Source organism: Uloborus diversus, chromosome 9, assembly GCF_026930045.1.
Source record: "Uloborus diversus isolate 005 chromosome 9, Udiv.v.3.1, whole genome shotgun sequence".
Lineage (NCBI taxonomy): Eukaryota > Metazoa > Arthropoda > Arachnida > Araneae > Uloboridae > Uloborus > Uloborus diversus.
Genome location: NC_072739.1, coordinates 37818040 through 37831791, shown reverse-complemented (window position 1 = coordinate 37831791; position 13752 = coordinate 37818040). Strand labels below are relative to the sequence as shown.

Below are 13752 nucleotides of genomic sequence, written 5' to 3'. Positions count from 1 at the left end.
ACAGGTTAAATATTTATTTCAATTCTCGCTCAACAATAGGTTAAAATAAATATAAATCATTTGGGAGATATAACCATCCAATGTTTAAATTAATTAATTAACAAAAACGTTTCCGATTCGATCCATCGCGCTTCAAAACCATGCTTGCCACAACTTAATTACATACAAAAAATTTGATCAAAATCGGTCCAGCCATTTAAAAGCCTTATGGTGACAAATGTTCGCAAAGAAGATTTTTATATATTAAGATACACATCAATTATTTTATGTTTAATGTGAATTTAAATAAAAATAATCAATTTTCTTTAATTGCCGGAATGTATTGAAAATGAGCTTTATGTCTCAATTCATCTAAAGGAAAGGGAAGGACTTAAAGTTAAAACATCAAAATTCTGTTTCCCTTTGCCCCAACTGATCCTACTATAGTTGACGCAAAGCTAACTGATCGGCATTTTGAAGGCTAGATGGATCCTAATTTCACCATTATAATTGCTGCATTATAAATGGGGCTAGGTTTGCCCAACTATAGTTAACTAGTGTTCACTAAAACAAAGTTGTGTTCTTAAAACATTAAGAAAAAAGAATACGGAACTTGATTTCAGGTACAAAACAATATGGCTAGATTTCGACTGTTTGTACAAAAACTTGAAGGGAGACACTTGTGTGTGTGCCTAGAATAATTCAAGTGTAGGCAATACCTATAGTGCATTCCGCGAGAAGTGATAATGGAAGTAAACGATGTAGGACGATGTGTATGCGATGCAGGACACTGTTGTCTACTTGCTGCTGGGATGGTTGAAAACAGCACCTATCAGATAAAAATGTTCATAAACAGAATCGTTAATGCAACGAGTAATTCATGATAGTGGCAAATGCTGCAGCCAAACAGCAACAATGTTTGTTTACTCCTACTATCTCTTCTCCCTGAATGCACTATAGTGAGTTGGTATTCATAAAATTTAATCACTAAAGTTTAAAACGAAGTATCCAAATAATATAAAAATAAATTCAAGCTTTATTGCTTATTATTAAAATACCCAAAAGATTATAAATTGAGCTAATTAATTTTTCTTTTAGGTTTTCATTCTAAGTTACAAATTTTTCTTTTAAAAGCAAAATATTTTAGTAATTTCTAATTTGTTTTATTTTATTTTATGCACAACAAATACACTAAAAATGATAAACAAAGATATTTATTTGATGAGAGTGAAGTATTTACAAGATGAAAGCATGAGAGATATGTACAATATACAATAAATATATAAAAATAAATGAAATACTTCATCAAAATTTAACAATATTCCTTTGATCTTTTTCTCGATTAATTTGGCTACTAATACTTTGTTCTTTAGCTTCCAGTGCCTGCAACTCTTTATTCTTTATTGACATTTTTCTTCTTATTTGCTCACAAGCAGCTTGATTCCTACAAGAAAATATTATAAAATGATTAAAGATCTTTCAAACTATTCTGATTAACATAAATTTCTTAAATAAACTCAGAATAAAATAAACTCTGTAGCTTCATCGGTGCTTCCAGCAGAAATGAGACAATATGTAAAACTTAACATTTATTAAAACTTAAAAGAGACTAAAATAATATGACGGGTTTCCAGAATTGTCTTTGCTGGCGACTACCCTCACAGCTTAACTGATATAACTAACTTGGCAAACTAACAAAACTCACTAAAATAGAAGATTGGAGTATACGCTCTCTAACAGTAATTTGTAACACAGATTAAAGAATGCAATTATTAAATACATTAATTTGTTTGTTTGAAGATAATAACACTCAATGGCATTTCGGGAATAAGTTGAGTTAGTTCAAAAGCTCTTCAGCAGAAAAGTGAAAATTGGGGGAAAAAACTTTAGCAAATGCTAAAATGTTGACTAATAAATATGTTTTTATTTCTTTTTAACTGCCTCTGTGTTTCATCTCCAGTTGAAAGCGAAATTATATATTCTGCCAAGACATCTTCAACCCTAGCGTTGATGAACGGGTACCTTTTGCGACTTTGATCATAATTTTTACCCTCTCTAACTAAGTCTTGGTAAAATTGCTTTTAGTCCTTGTTATTTACATAAATCCGAACTAAAGAAAGTTGTAACGGTGTTTTTAGAAAAAATTTTTTTGGGAGGGGGAGGTTTTTAGCATTTAAAATTTTCATACCTATATTCAGGAACCTGAATACTCATCACACTGCACATCAAAAAATACCCTTTCAAAATGCTTCTGACACCATTCTTAATGATTATTATGTCAAATGAGCCCTTGAATCAATAAATATATGACCACCATTTTCCCCTATCACTCCCCCCCCCCCTTTTGATATCTCGCCCCCTAATTTTATTCAGTTTTCAGCAGTTACATAGCAGTTATTTATATTTGATAGGGAAAACATCATTGTAGTCTTTTGAAGGTTTAGAGAAGTGTATAGTTCAAAAGCATAAAAAAAAGCTATTGCCATGCTTGTTTGCTCTCTCGGATTGAGCATCATTTTTGTTTAATTTCCTTTTTTTTTTTTTATTTCAGCAAAATAGCAAAAATGGCTTGCTTCATTTTGTAACTTAAATAGTATTTTAGCATTTCACAAAAAATTGCGACCATAGCACAAACCTTGTGGTGTTCAGTATCTTTAAGCTTAACAATAAACAGAAAAGCAAATAATTAAGTACATAACTGCTTAAACTCAAAGTACCCCCCCCCCCCCCCCAAAAAAAAAAAAATTAAAATCCTTTCAAATTTTTAAAATTAATTTGAATTCTGAAATTTTAAATTCAAATTATGTTTTTTTTGCAATCACGAGTTGTGACAAGACCCTACTCATTGGTCACTACCCCACTCACTTGTTTCGAGAAACCGTTCCTGTCCCCCCAAGCCTGCCCCTCCTCTTGGGCAGTTGCGTGTGTATAGCTGTGTATGTGTATGCTTGTGTGTGTATAGACCTGTGTATGCACATTGGCAAGAGTGTATGTGTGCGAGTGTGTATGTGTATGAGCGTGCGTGTGTCTAGGACATGGACGCCACCGACCAGGAGAATCGGCTACCAGAGGACATTGCTCAGGACCGGAGGAGCCGTGCCTGCAGAGGACGGTGGGGTTGAAAAAGGAACCACAACATCACGGACGGTCAAATGAAAACAATTAGCAATCCTGATTGCTCAAAAAAAAATAATAATAATAATAATAATAATAATAATAACAAAAATGGCTGTAAAATATTTCCAAAAATCACAGACATTCCTTTTTTACTATGGAAATCTATTTTATAAACAATTGCTCCATTATATAGCTGCTTGTGTTATCTCAAAATCCTGTTCCATAACTCTTACCACAAACCTGTCATTTGAAACTAGTTTCTTCACAATTTTGTATTGGAAAAATAAATTAAAATAAAACCAAAGCTACATGTCAAAAATTAAGCTATTGTGATTTTTGTGGAATTTGGTTCTGTAAAGTTAACTCTGAAAGATGCTTTTTCAGAGTTATTTTTTTTGGCAAGTAACATAAATTAAGTGCTATTGTAATAAAGAGCTATTTTTCTTTTCCTTCAAAAAAAAAAAAAAAAAAAAAAAAAAAAAAAAAACTTAAGTAAAATTATAATTTCTAACCTATTGCCATTCCTTTTAAGAAACGTCTGCAAGTGAAAAATGTCTTTCTTCATTTTCTTGATTTTTTCACCAACAGCATATACCTGGATAACAAACACAAAATTAATGCTTTAACTGCAAAAGACACAGTAAAGAGAAAAAAGAAATTAGTTTTAACTAAAGATGTTACAGTGAAATCAATATGTTTTACAATAGCAAGCTGTATCTCAAGCCAATTCCATAAATATACATATTCTAGAAGTCTGATATCAGAAAAACTTACATGGCTCAAGCTCAAGCGAACAAAAAACTAATTTTTATCAACAACAGAAATACATGAAAAACTGAGAATAATAAGATTGAAGTTTCAAAAAATCTGGTAAAACATGTAGATATGATTAGAAACAAAACACCTTTTAATTAAATAAAATTAACTTAAAAATTGGCCAAATAAATGAACTTTTACAAACGATATTTTAGGACTCAGTATAAGGGATGCCTAAAAAATTTGAAGGCTTTGCATTCTTAGATCTAATTAATGAAATTATATAGAAAGAGCGCTGAAGAATCACAGCAACTCTGTTCTATGGCAATAATTTGTACGGTACAGCACAATCTCTAATACAATCCACTTAAGGAAAATAGGTTCAAAACGTTAAGTGTGGGTCTTATTAGAGGACTTCGATTTTTATGTTATCACATTATTGCTTCAACCATACATCAATTCAACAACAGTTTTGATGACAGCAATGATTTTTGATTTAATGTACAGAAACTAATCATAGTTTCTTTACGTCTTCATGGGTAGAGGCAAATGGGGAAAAACAATTTAGATAACACTAGCTGCGTTGCCCGGCTTTGCCCGGTCTACCTTGAAAATAAAAATTGGGTCAAGTAACGTATATTCAAAAATCAGGCATAAAAAATAAATAAAAAAATTAATTTGAATTTTGACATCTTGAATTCAAATTATGTTTTTCGCAATCACGAGTGTGTGTATGTAGGCGTGTGTGTTTGTGTGTGGGGTATGTGTTTGTGTGTGTAGGCATGTGTGTTTGTGTCTGTGGGGGGGGGGGGTATGTGTATGTGTGTGTAGGCATATGTGTTTGTGTCTGTGTGCAGGCATGAATGTGTGGGTAGTTGTGTGTATGTGTGTGTATATGTGTTTGTGTATGTGTGTGTAGGTGTATGTGTGTGTTTGTGTGTGTAGTTGTTTATGCATGCACGTGTGTGTAGGACATGGATGCAACCTGGAGACGGCTTTCGCTATAGGAGCAGCATCGTGAGGAGCCGGTCGACGGCGGAGGGTGGCGATGGGAAAATAAAAAGATAGGACATCAAAACAGTCAAGTGAGAACAATAAGCAATCGTGATTGCTCAAAAAACATCATGATTTCCTTTCCAAACAATGACGACAGACATAAAATACTTTTAAAAAATAAAATCCAGAAAGATGGATTTAAAATGCGTAACCATGGAAAACATAAAATAAGTTTAAGGAATTCAAATGCGAAAGAGAATGGAATCGAGATTTTTTAAACTTGATTTAGAAAGGCTTGTAACTATTTTTCCTTTCGAGATAAAAGCTTATTTTTTCGACCATAGGTCGAGTTAAATATGGAGTAAAAAAGGTTCCTTTTTCCAACGACGTCAAAAAGAAAGCTGTGGGACAAATCCTTCACTTTTTACAGATTTATTTAATGAAGAAAGAAGTTCCTAAATTTCAGCTAAGCCTAAAAAAATTCGAGCTAAAAATGCAAATAACTCCCGCCATAATTGAGTTAGAGCATTGAAACAAATTGCGTAGAACGCGGAAAATTCTACCCCTTCTAACGATATGTAATATTACTATTTGCGAGTAATTTTTCACCCCCATATTCGGGAATTTAAGTGAAAATTGGATATAATTGGAATAGAAAAATAACTATTCATAGAATTGTTTTCAAACTGGTCTGCAAACTTTCTCAGGACTTAAAGGAACAAACTGTGAAAATTTCAGCAAAATCGACCGGATAGTACTCGAGTTTTGCAAGTTCAAACACAGAGACGCTTTTTGGGGACTTCATTTTATACTATGTAGAGATTTTACGACAGTTAAAATAAAGTTCAAATAAAATAGTGTATTTAATAGTATTGTCACTGTGGAAAAGATAAAATTTTTGTTTTTCTATACAAGGTGCAATATTGTAGCGATTCATTTATATTTGATTGTAATTTACCGAAAAAAAAATTCCAACAACTGGAAAGAAATCAAAGCTTTGGATTAGATCCTTAATTACTCAGCATACGAATTGTGATGTATTGTATTGCTATCAGTGGCACACACAGGAATTTTACAAAGGGGGTAGAGGGGAGGGGGCAGGATGGAAGGTCCACCATTCTCATTTAATACTCCAACATACATCCAAATATATTCTTTTGATTTTATCGATTATCAGGAATAAAAAACAATTTAAAAAAATTACTGAAAAACCACTTAGCATTAGTTAACAAAATTAATTTACTGATAACAAATAATTAAAATACCAGAAAGCACAAGAATGAAATCAGCATTATAGAACAACACATTATAGGTTCACATACAGTTCGATTTTGTAGGGGAAGAAAGAGAGAAAATAAATGTTATTTTTAATTTATTAAATCTGAAATTATTGTAACCTTTGCTTGGAATTATTTTATGTACTACACAGGGCTTGTAATTTTTAATATTTTTAAAAATAAAAAACAGATTTTTTTTATTTGAATCTTTCTTAATTATAAAAATTTGTAGTCATCAATTACTTTACATTTATAAACACAATATATTTCATACCATAGATTATTCAAAATTTTTTAAAGATTTATAAATACATTATAATGTTTAGATAAGACATGATTTTATTTTGTGCTTTGCTTAAAGATAAGGCTTCTATCATCATGTACATTTTTAATGTAAAATAATACATTGAACAATTACTTTTCTTAACAATATTAGTCATGGTGTGTAAGAAAAACTGCAAATTTTTGTTTTGCTCTGAACTGTGATTTCGGAGTAAAAGCAATATTGCAAGAGTTTGAAAACCTGTTATACACACAGAAAAAGGGATCTTGTAGTTTTGTCAGTTGAAGTTAAGATTTTATAATGCAGTGTAGTTAAATTTAGAGCAACATATTCTAAAAATACAACATTAATTTATAAAAATAAAATCAACTGATTTCAATCAATGATTTTGTTAAAATATCACTTGATTCAAGTCAATTGATTTAAATCAATTTTTCTTTAAAAAAAATCACTAAAGTTAAATTATTTAAATCAAGCTGATTTAAATCCACGAACCCTGGTACTACACACGTAGGATCATAGTCAATCAAAAACTTGAGGGCGCTGGGAGGGGTCTGAATCCTCCTCTTGTGTGCGCCACTGATTGCTAAGTGTGAATTTTATGTTTCAACTTTCTATTTGTCAACACTAGCTTGTTCCCTTCACTATGACATTTCTGTAAATAAAGTTTGTTCGTATTGTCAGGCATTAGTGTCTTTTATTGAATATATATCAGGCATTAGTGTCTTATCAGGTATTAGTGTCTCTTTAGTGTGTAGTCTTTTATTGAAGTATTAGTCAAAGTAAAAAGCATATTTATCGTATGCAGTATTGCATTTCTCATTCACTAAAGGACATGATATTGGCGGTGAGGTAAGCAAACTTAATTTTCCTTAGAAAGTGGGGAAGTCCTCCCTGAAGATTTTTAAGTTTTAAGGTTTATTTTTAAAGAACTAAGATTATATATACAGATGGGGGACAAAATAATATGAACACCTATGAAAAAGTATGCTGTATTTCACACCTATAGTACAGCCACGCCGCCTGCAACAGAAGTCTGCCACCTGGTGAGTGTGAAGAGGAACCTATCAGTGTCTCAACAGTAGTCACAAATGTTGCGTGCTTGGTTCTAAATTTCTGTAATACGTTGAGATGTCAGACCTTACAGAGTTCCAAAGCGGAATGATTGTTGGGGCGCGTTTAAGTGGAGCATCGGTTACGGAAACAGCAAAGCTTTTGGGGTGTGCGAGAGGTACGGTGTCAGAGGTTATGACAGCATACACAAAAGAAGGTAAGACGACATCTTCAACGCACCACAGTGGCCGAAAGTCAAAGCTTGCTGATAGGGATAGAAGAGCTTTGAAGCGCATAGTAGCCCGAAAGCGCAAGCAATCCTTATCCGAAATAACATCTTGTCGCGAGGTCGATTGGCCGCGAACATATGAAAAATACTTGAGTATAAAATAAAACTCTTTTATTTACAATTTAAAAACATAGACGTCGTACATCCTGCAACCAGCAGGCATGCAAGTAGGAGACACCATCTAGCAAATAAGCGACTCGCTTATAAATAAATGTTTTTGCTGTTGCCACTCACTCGGTGGCTAAACTTTTCAGGATAAAGTAAAATTACATGCAAATTTGACTGAATATGCAAAAATAATAAGTCCTCTACAATCTGAAATGAACACCCATCTTCAGGACCCCGTTTCAACAAAAACTGTCAAAAGGGAACTTCATGCTGCGAACATTTATGGCAGAGTGGCAATTCGAAAAACCTTGGTGACAGCAACTAATACTTTAAAGCGATGTCAATGGTGCAGAGACCAAAAAGTTTGGTCCCCAAAGACGTGGCAACAGGTAATATGGTCAGATGAATCATCATTTACCCTATTTCAGACTACCGGGCACGTTTATGTCTGGCGAATGCCCTCAGAAGCCGTTAATCCTGAATGCCTCTTGCCGACTGTGAAGCATGGGGGTGGCTCAATTATGGAATGGGGTGCGATATCTTGGCGTGGTCTTGGGCCACTTGTTATTCTGCATGGGCATGTCAAATCTAATCACTATCTGAGCATTCTAGAGGATCATGTCCATCCGTTTGTCCAGACTGTGTTCCCTGGAGAGCGACCACTCTTTCAAGACGACAACGCCCCCATACACACTGCCAGATGTGTCCAAGAATGGTTCGAAGAGCATGACAGTGAAGTTGATCATCTCGCCTGGCCCCCTCAGTCTCTGGACTTAAATATTATTGAACATTTATGGGGATATTTAGAGTTCAAACTTGGTTCCCGATTTCCACCTCCATCCGGACTTTTGGAATTAGAGACCATTCTGCAGGAGGAATGGCTTAATATTCCTTTAAATGTTGTCCATGACCTTTATGCATCTATCCCCCATCGCATTCAATCTGTTCTTCAATAAAAGGGTGGTCCAACCCCCTATTAATAAAGATTTTTCCTTATTTCACAGGTGTTCATATTATTTTGTCCCCCATCTGTATATTTAAAAAAAAATTTCATTTGCAAGATTCTTCAGTTAACAGAAAAAAAACACAGAGTAAAATTTATAAACTAATCTCCAGTCGAAACACGGAACTTAGCAAAGTAAATCAAATTGACATTCAACATACATTAAAATTTAAGTCAGAATTCTTATTTCCAGCAACAGATGTTTCTGATACAGGCCTTTTTCTAGAAATTCCATCAGAATCTACCAAAATACAAATAAAAATATACAATTACGCTACAACTGTAAAAAAAAAAATTAAAAGACAAAAATTTTACTATTACATCGTTCGTACCAGGAAACCACATCGTCGCCTCAGAGCAACAGTAAGATATCTTAGCGTTATTTCTGGGATTAGATATCTTACTGTTGCTTTGAGGCGATAATATGCAATAATGAAAGAATCCAAATATGTAGCAGTTTAAAAAATAGAGAAAAATATTTTTCTGTATGCATTAATTACTTGCCTCTGTTTTTGAAATATAAGATCGTAAAGCCAACTGTATAATTTAGGAAAAGTCGCCAAATTTAGCGAGTGTTGGTTGGCAATGGGAGACATCTTTCATGCTCTTTGTAAATATATATGCTGTTACATGCATATTTTAACCATGTAGTATCACATGGAGTTTATTCCAGTCAGGGAAAAAATGTCGCCAAAAATTAAAGCATATGACAATATAGGCAATTTTTAAATATTGACTAGCTGCGGCTTTGCACGGTACACCTCGAAAATAAAAGTTATGTCAAGTGACGCGAGTTCAACAATCAGGCATGAACCAAAAAAAAAAATCAGTAAAATTTTGCAGTAGATTGCAGAGAAATAACCAAGAAGTTAACATTGTAAATCCCCTCAATTACAGGAAAAGCCTTTAAAACAAAAACAAGAATTTTACTGTTCATATTCGAGAAAAAAAATGGCAACAGATCTTTCATCTCAATGATTTTCTTCACGCTATAAATTTTAATAAAAGCAATGTTGCGGAAAGTTGAGATGAAGCACTGAACAATAATTTGAATGGAGGAAAGCCTTCGAAAAATAGGGATTTTATGTCAAAATCTATGTGTCATAATTAATAGTTTTTATTTAATATCTCCACTAATTATTAACAGAGGATTATGTTAAATAGCCAAACATAAAGATGGGAAGATTAAGAATCCATCAATACCTGGTTTGAGAGTCAGTTCACAGTCATTCGGGAGAAGAAATTTGGACATAGGTACATACATAGATACATATGCTCAGTTTTTAATTATATAAGATACCCATTTTGTAACATTTTGTTGTAAGTAAAAAGCTATTTTTGCTACTATAAAAGGATAAAGTTCCTGTTATTAAAATTTTAAATAAAAATTGAGGCCTTCTAATATTTAATGCAATATTTATTTGCTTAACATTTAGCTTATTTATATTTTAAATATTTTGTACAATCAGTCAAGTGTCATGTGAGGCAAAGTGAAATAGTTTATTTTGTTGACTCGCTCAATCATTTTCCAAATCACTTATATTTATTCATTCATTCACATATTTTCTTATTTGTTTAAGTGTTTACTCACTCATAAATTTTTGTTCATACATTAATTGAGGCAAAGGGATGAAAGTGGCCAAATTAAAAATTTAGAGATAACTAGTACACATGGTAGGTGAACCTCTCCTCTGTCTTGGGGGCTAGAGACAGTACTAGTAGCCCTGGTAGTTGCTGCTGTACAGAATGATTTAGAAAAAAAAAATCAATGAAAGCCTAGCTAGGAAGTTATCTTTAAACTTGTTTTGCACAAAACCTGAAAATGTCCACTTACTTCCCTTTGCTCTAACTGCCTGAATTAATTTATTTAACTATTTGTTTATTGTTTCATTATCTTTTCAATTATTCGTTCAATCATTTATTTACTGATTCATTTGATCTAAAATATTTTTTATAATCAAATAAAAAATATTTCATTACTATAATATAGGGATGCACCGGATAGTGATTTCACTGGATACCCGATGCCCCCTTACCAGCCGGATTCGGATATCCGGCATTTCGATTGCATTGCATGTTCGCATATTTTTCTACAACGCCGTTTCAAAACAATAAATCAAACTTGTTCCACATATCATTTCTTTAAAAAAATGTTAAGTACATTCAAATGTACTTTTTTAGAGCCTCTATATTTTAATTTAGGAATTGTGAGACAGATTTTTTGAAAGAGACAAACTTTCGACAAAAATTAATTCTGTATGTAATGTACACATGGTTTAAACTTTTAATTATTCATAGTTGAAATCTTAAAGGTTGTATAATGAGTCGTATTTGTTATTAGATTTGCATGACGTGTAGAAATTTTTTTAAACTTCATCATGAAGTAATACCTTTTCTTGTTTCCAATTTAGAAATAACAAAAAATACCCCCCCCCCCCTAAGAGCAAGGGCCCACCCCTAAAAACCATAAATACCCCCCAAATAAAAAGCCCCCCAAAAAAAGAGAAAATACCCCCTAAAACACCCCCCCCCCCAGGTGGGCAATCCAGTTAACAAATTAATAAACTTACGCTAAAATAATCAACTGAAAATTTTACTTTAATTCCAGAAAACAAAGATTCACTCTCTCTAAAGATGCAAATTAGCATCTTAAACACAGGGGTGCCCCCTAAGAGCAAGGGCCCACCCCCTAAAAACCATAAATACCCCCCCCCCCCAAAAAAAAAAGAGAGAAAAACCCATTGACCATTAATTTTGTACATCGTAACAGAGTTTTATGTTGAATAATACAGCTTTTTTTATGCAAGAAACGGTAATATAAAGTTAAGAAATGGTTCAAAATAGTGTGAGAGGTGTTTACAAAAGCCTAAAATTTTTTAGTGTGTTTCTAAAAATCCGAATTCATACATTTTTTTACTACGCTAAATTTCAACTTATGCAAGAGGAGTAGTGGAGTGCATTCCTCCCGCAAGTTGGAACTTGACCGTATTTTAATTTTCAAGACGGCCGCTCCTCCAACTACAAGCGCTTTGATATGAACCATTTCAAGGTCGACTTTTCACTTCAGCGTGTTAAAGCAGAGAGAGTGAGAGAGGGAGGGAGAAATTATTGGCAACATACCGTCAGCAGATTCGCGAAGGAGAGGGGACGACGACGACGGGGAATGCCAGAAGCTAGGTTTGAAGACGAATGGTCGTTTTTGAAGCAGCAATTAAAAGAGAAAGCATCATCGAAAAGTTTATGAAACAGTGAAAGCTTTAACTGGAATTTTTGCAAAAGTAAATTCAAAATTAAACCCTCATTTCGTACCGGATAACCCCACATCAACCCCGGATATCTCTCACATTTTTACCGGATAACTGCCCGGATATCCTGCAAAAAACTGTCGGATATCCGGATCCAGAGTGGCTTGCCGGATCGGATACCTCCTAGTTCCAGATAGTTAAAAAATCAGCCGGATACCGGATAGTTACCGGATATCCGGTGCATCCCTGCTAAAATATTTAATTTTTTACTTTGCCCCATCTGAAAAAAAAGTGAACATTTTACACTTTGTTTTGAAGGCACAAATTTACTGCCAAAACCAAACAGTAATTTTTCAGGGCAAGTTTCTTTATAAAATATAATGTTCTTTCTTTATATACTGTAAATTTCAAAACAAATTTCCAATTTGTTCATTTGGAAAAAGCTGAGTGATCTTAACTATTTCACTTTGTCCCACATTCCCCTACTTAAATCAAATATGGCAGAAATGTCTCAACATTGAAAGATAGAATTCATAATGAAGATGTAACGAGACAGATAATATTGATGCCAAATTCAAAATTTATTTGAAAAAAAAAATCTGAAAAATAAGAACATATTTAAAAAGAATTTAGGATTTTTTCCCCAAAATACTGAGATTTGCAGAAAAATAGATTGATTATACAAACATATGAAAAACAAACAGATACTTGAAATGATTAAGTTTAAAAATTATTTCACACCCAAAAGAATAGTTAAGTATAAAAACAAATATTAGAACCCCAAGTATAGTGTCTTTAGAGAGAATTTATGATATTTATCCATCCTTTCTGTTAACAGTCACTATCATATAAAGAAGTTAAAGCATAGTTTGACAAAATGTTCTAATGTAAAATTTGATATATTAAAACTAAAAATAAATAAATAAATAAATAAATTATGCTTATTTTATTCCAAACATTTTACTTACCATTAGACGTTGATATATTTTTATTCAAGAAATCGAAAACAGTACTTCCTTGATCTTGATCTTTTTCACTTTTTTTTATTCGGTGCTCTTGTTTAACTTGCTCAGCCTTGAATTTATCTTCAACCGTAACAGCCCCAGTAAATTCTCTAATTTCAGCGCACTTGTCTAGGGATTTTCCTAAACAAGAATGCAAAAAATAAAGTTACAAAATCAGATGTTTGAATGAGAATGTTCAGCTTGAAAAATATATTCATAGTTTTTCACAAAAAATACACACTTAAAACAAGTTTCTTCACTACAACTACTCTTGAACATTTGCACAAATTAAACCTTGGGGGGAAAAAAGCCCACCGAATTCTGTTTTATGTATGCCCATTATGATTAATTGAGGAGTTTTAATAAGGTATCAATGCAAAATACAAATTTCCATTCTAAAAAAAGCTCAAATTTCACATAAATTCAAAAATAAGCTATATAGCTTTGAAAAAAAATTAGAAATCTAACTTTCATGAGAAAAAAAAAAAAAACAGTTAAAATAATAAAACTACAAAACACAGTAACGCAATTTATAAAAAGTAAAATATAAACACAACAATGTAGCCTTTACAGTTCAATTAAAAAAAAAAAAAAAAAAGCAAAAGGATCTATGTTTCATTTTATATTCAGTGTTTAAAAGAA

The 13752-nt window shown here is 32.7% G+C and overlaps 1 protein-coding gene across 2 annotated transcripts in view; it reads right to left on the bottom strand.

Moving 5' to 3' along the window:
- Positions 1-1207: 1207 nt before the first annotated feature.
- Positions 1208-13752, bottom strand: part of LOC129229218 (zinc finger CCCH-type with G patch domain-containing protein-like) — a 90053-nt gene continuing 77508 nt past the window's right edge. For both annotated transcript variants that reach the window (XM_054863480.1, XM_054863481.1), the window contains 4 exons: positions 13075-13251; positions 9023-9102; positions 3609-3691; positions 1208-1423 (listed from right to left, as the gene is read on the bottom strand). In XM_054863480.1, coding sequence (XP_054719455.1) covers positions 1285-1423; positions 3609-3691; positions 9023-9102; positions 13075-13251 — 479 coding nt within the window. In that variant the 3' untranslated portion in view covers positions 1208-1284. The remainder of the gene's footprint in view (positions 1424-3608; positions 3692-9022; positions 9103-13074; positions 13252-13752) is intronic.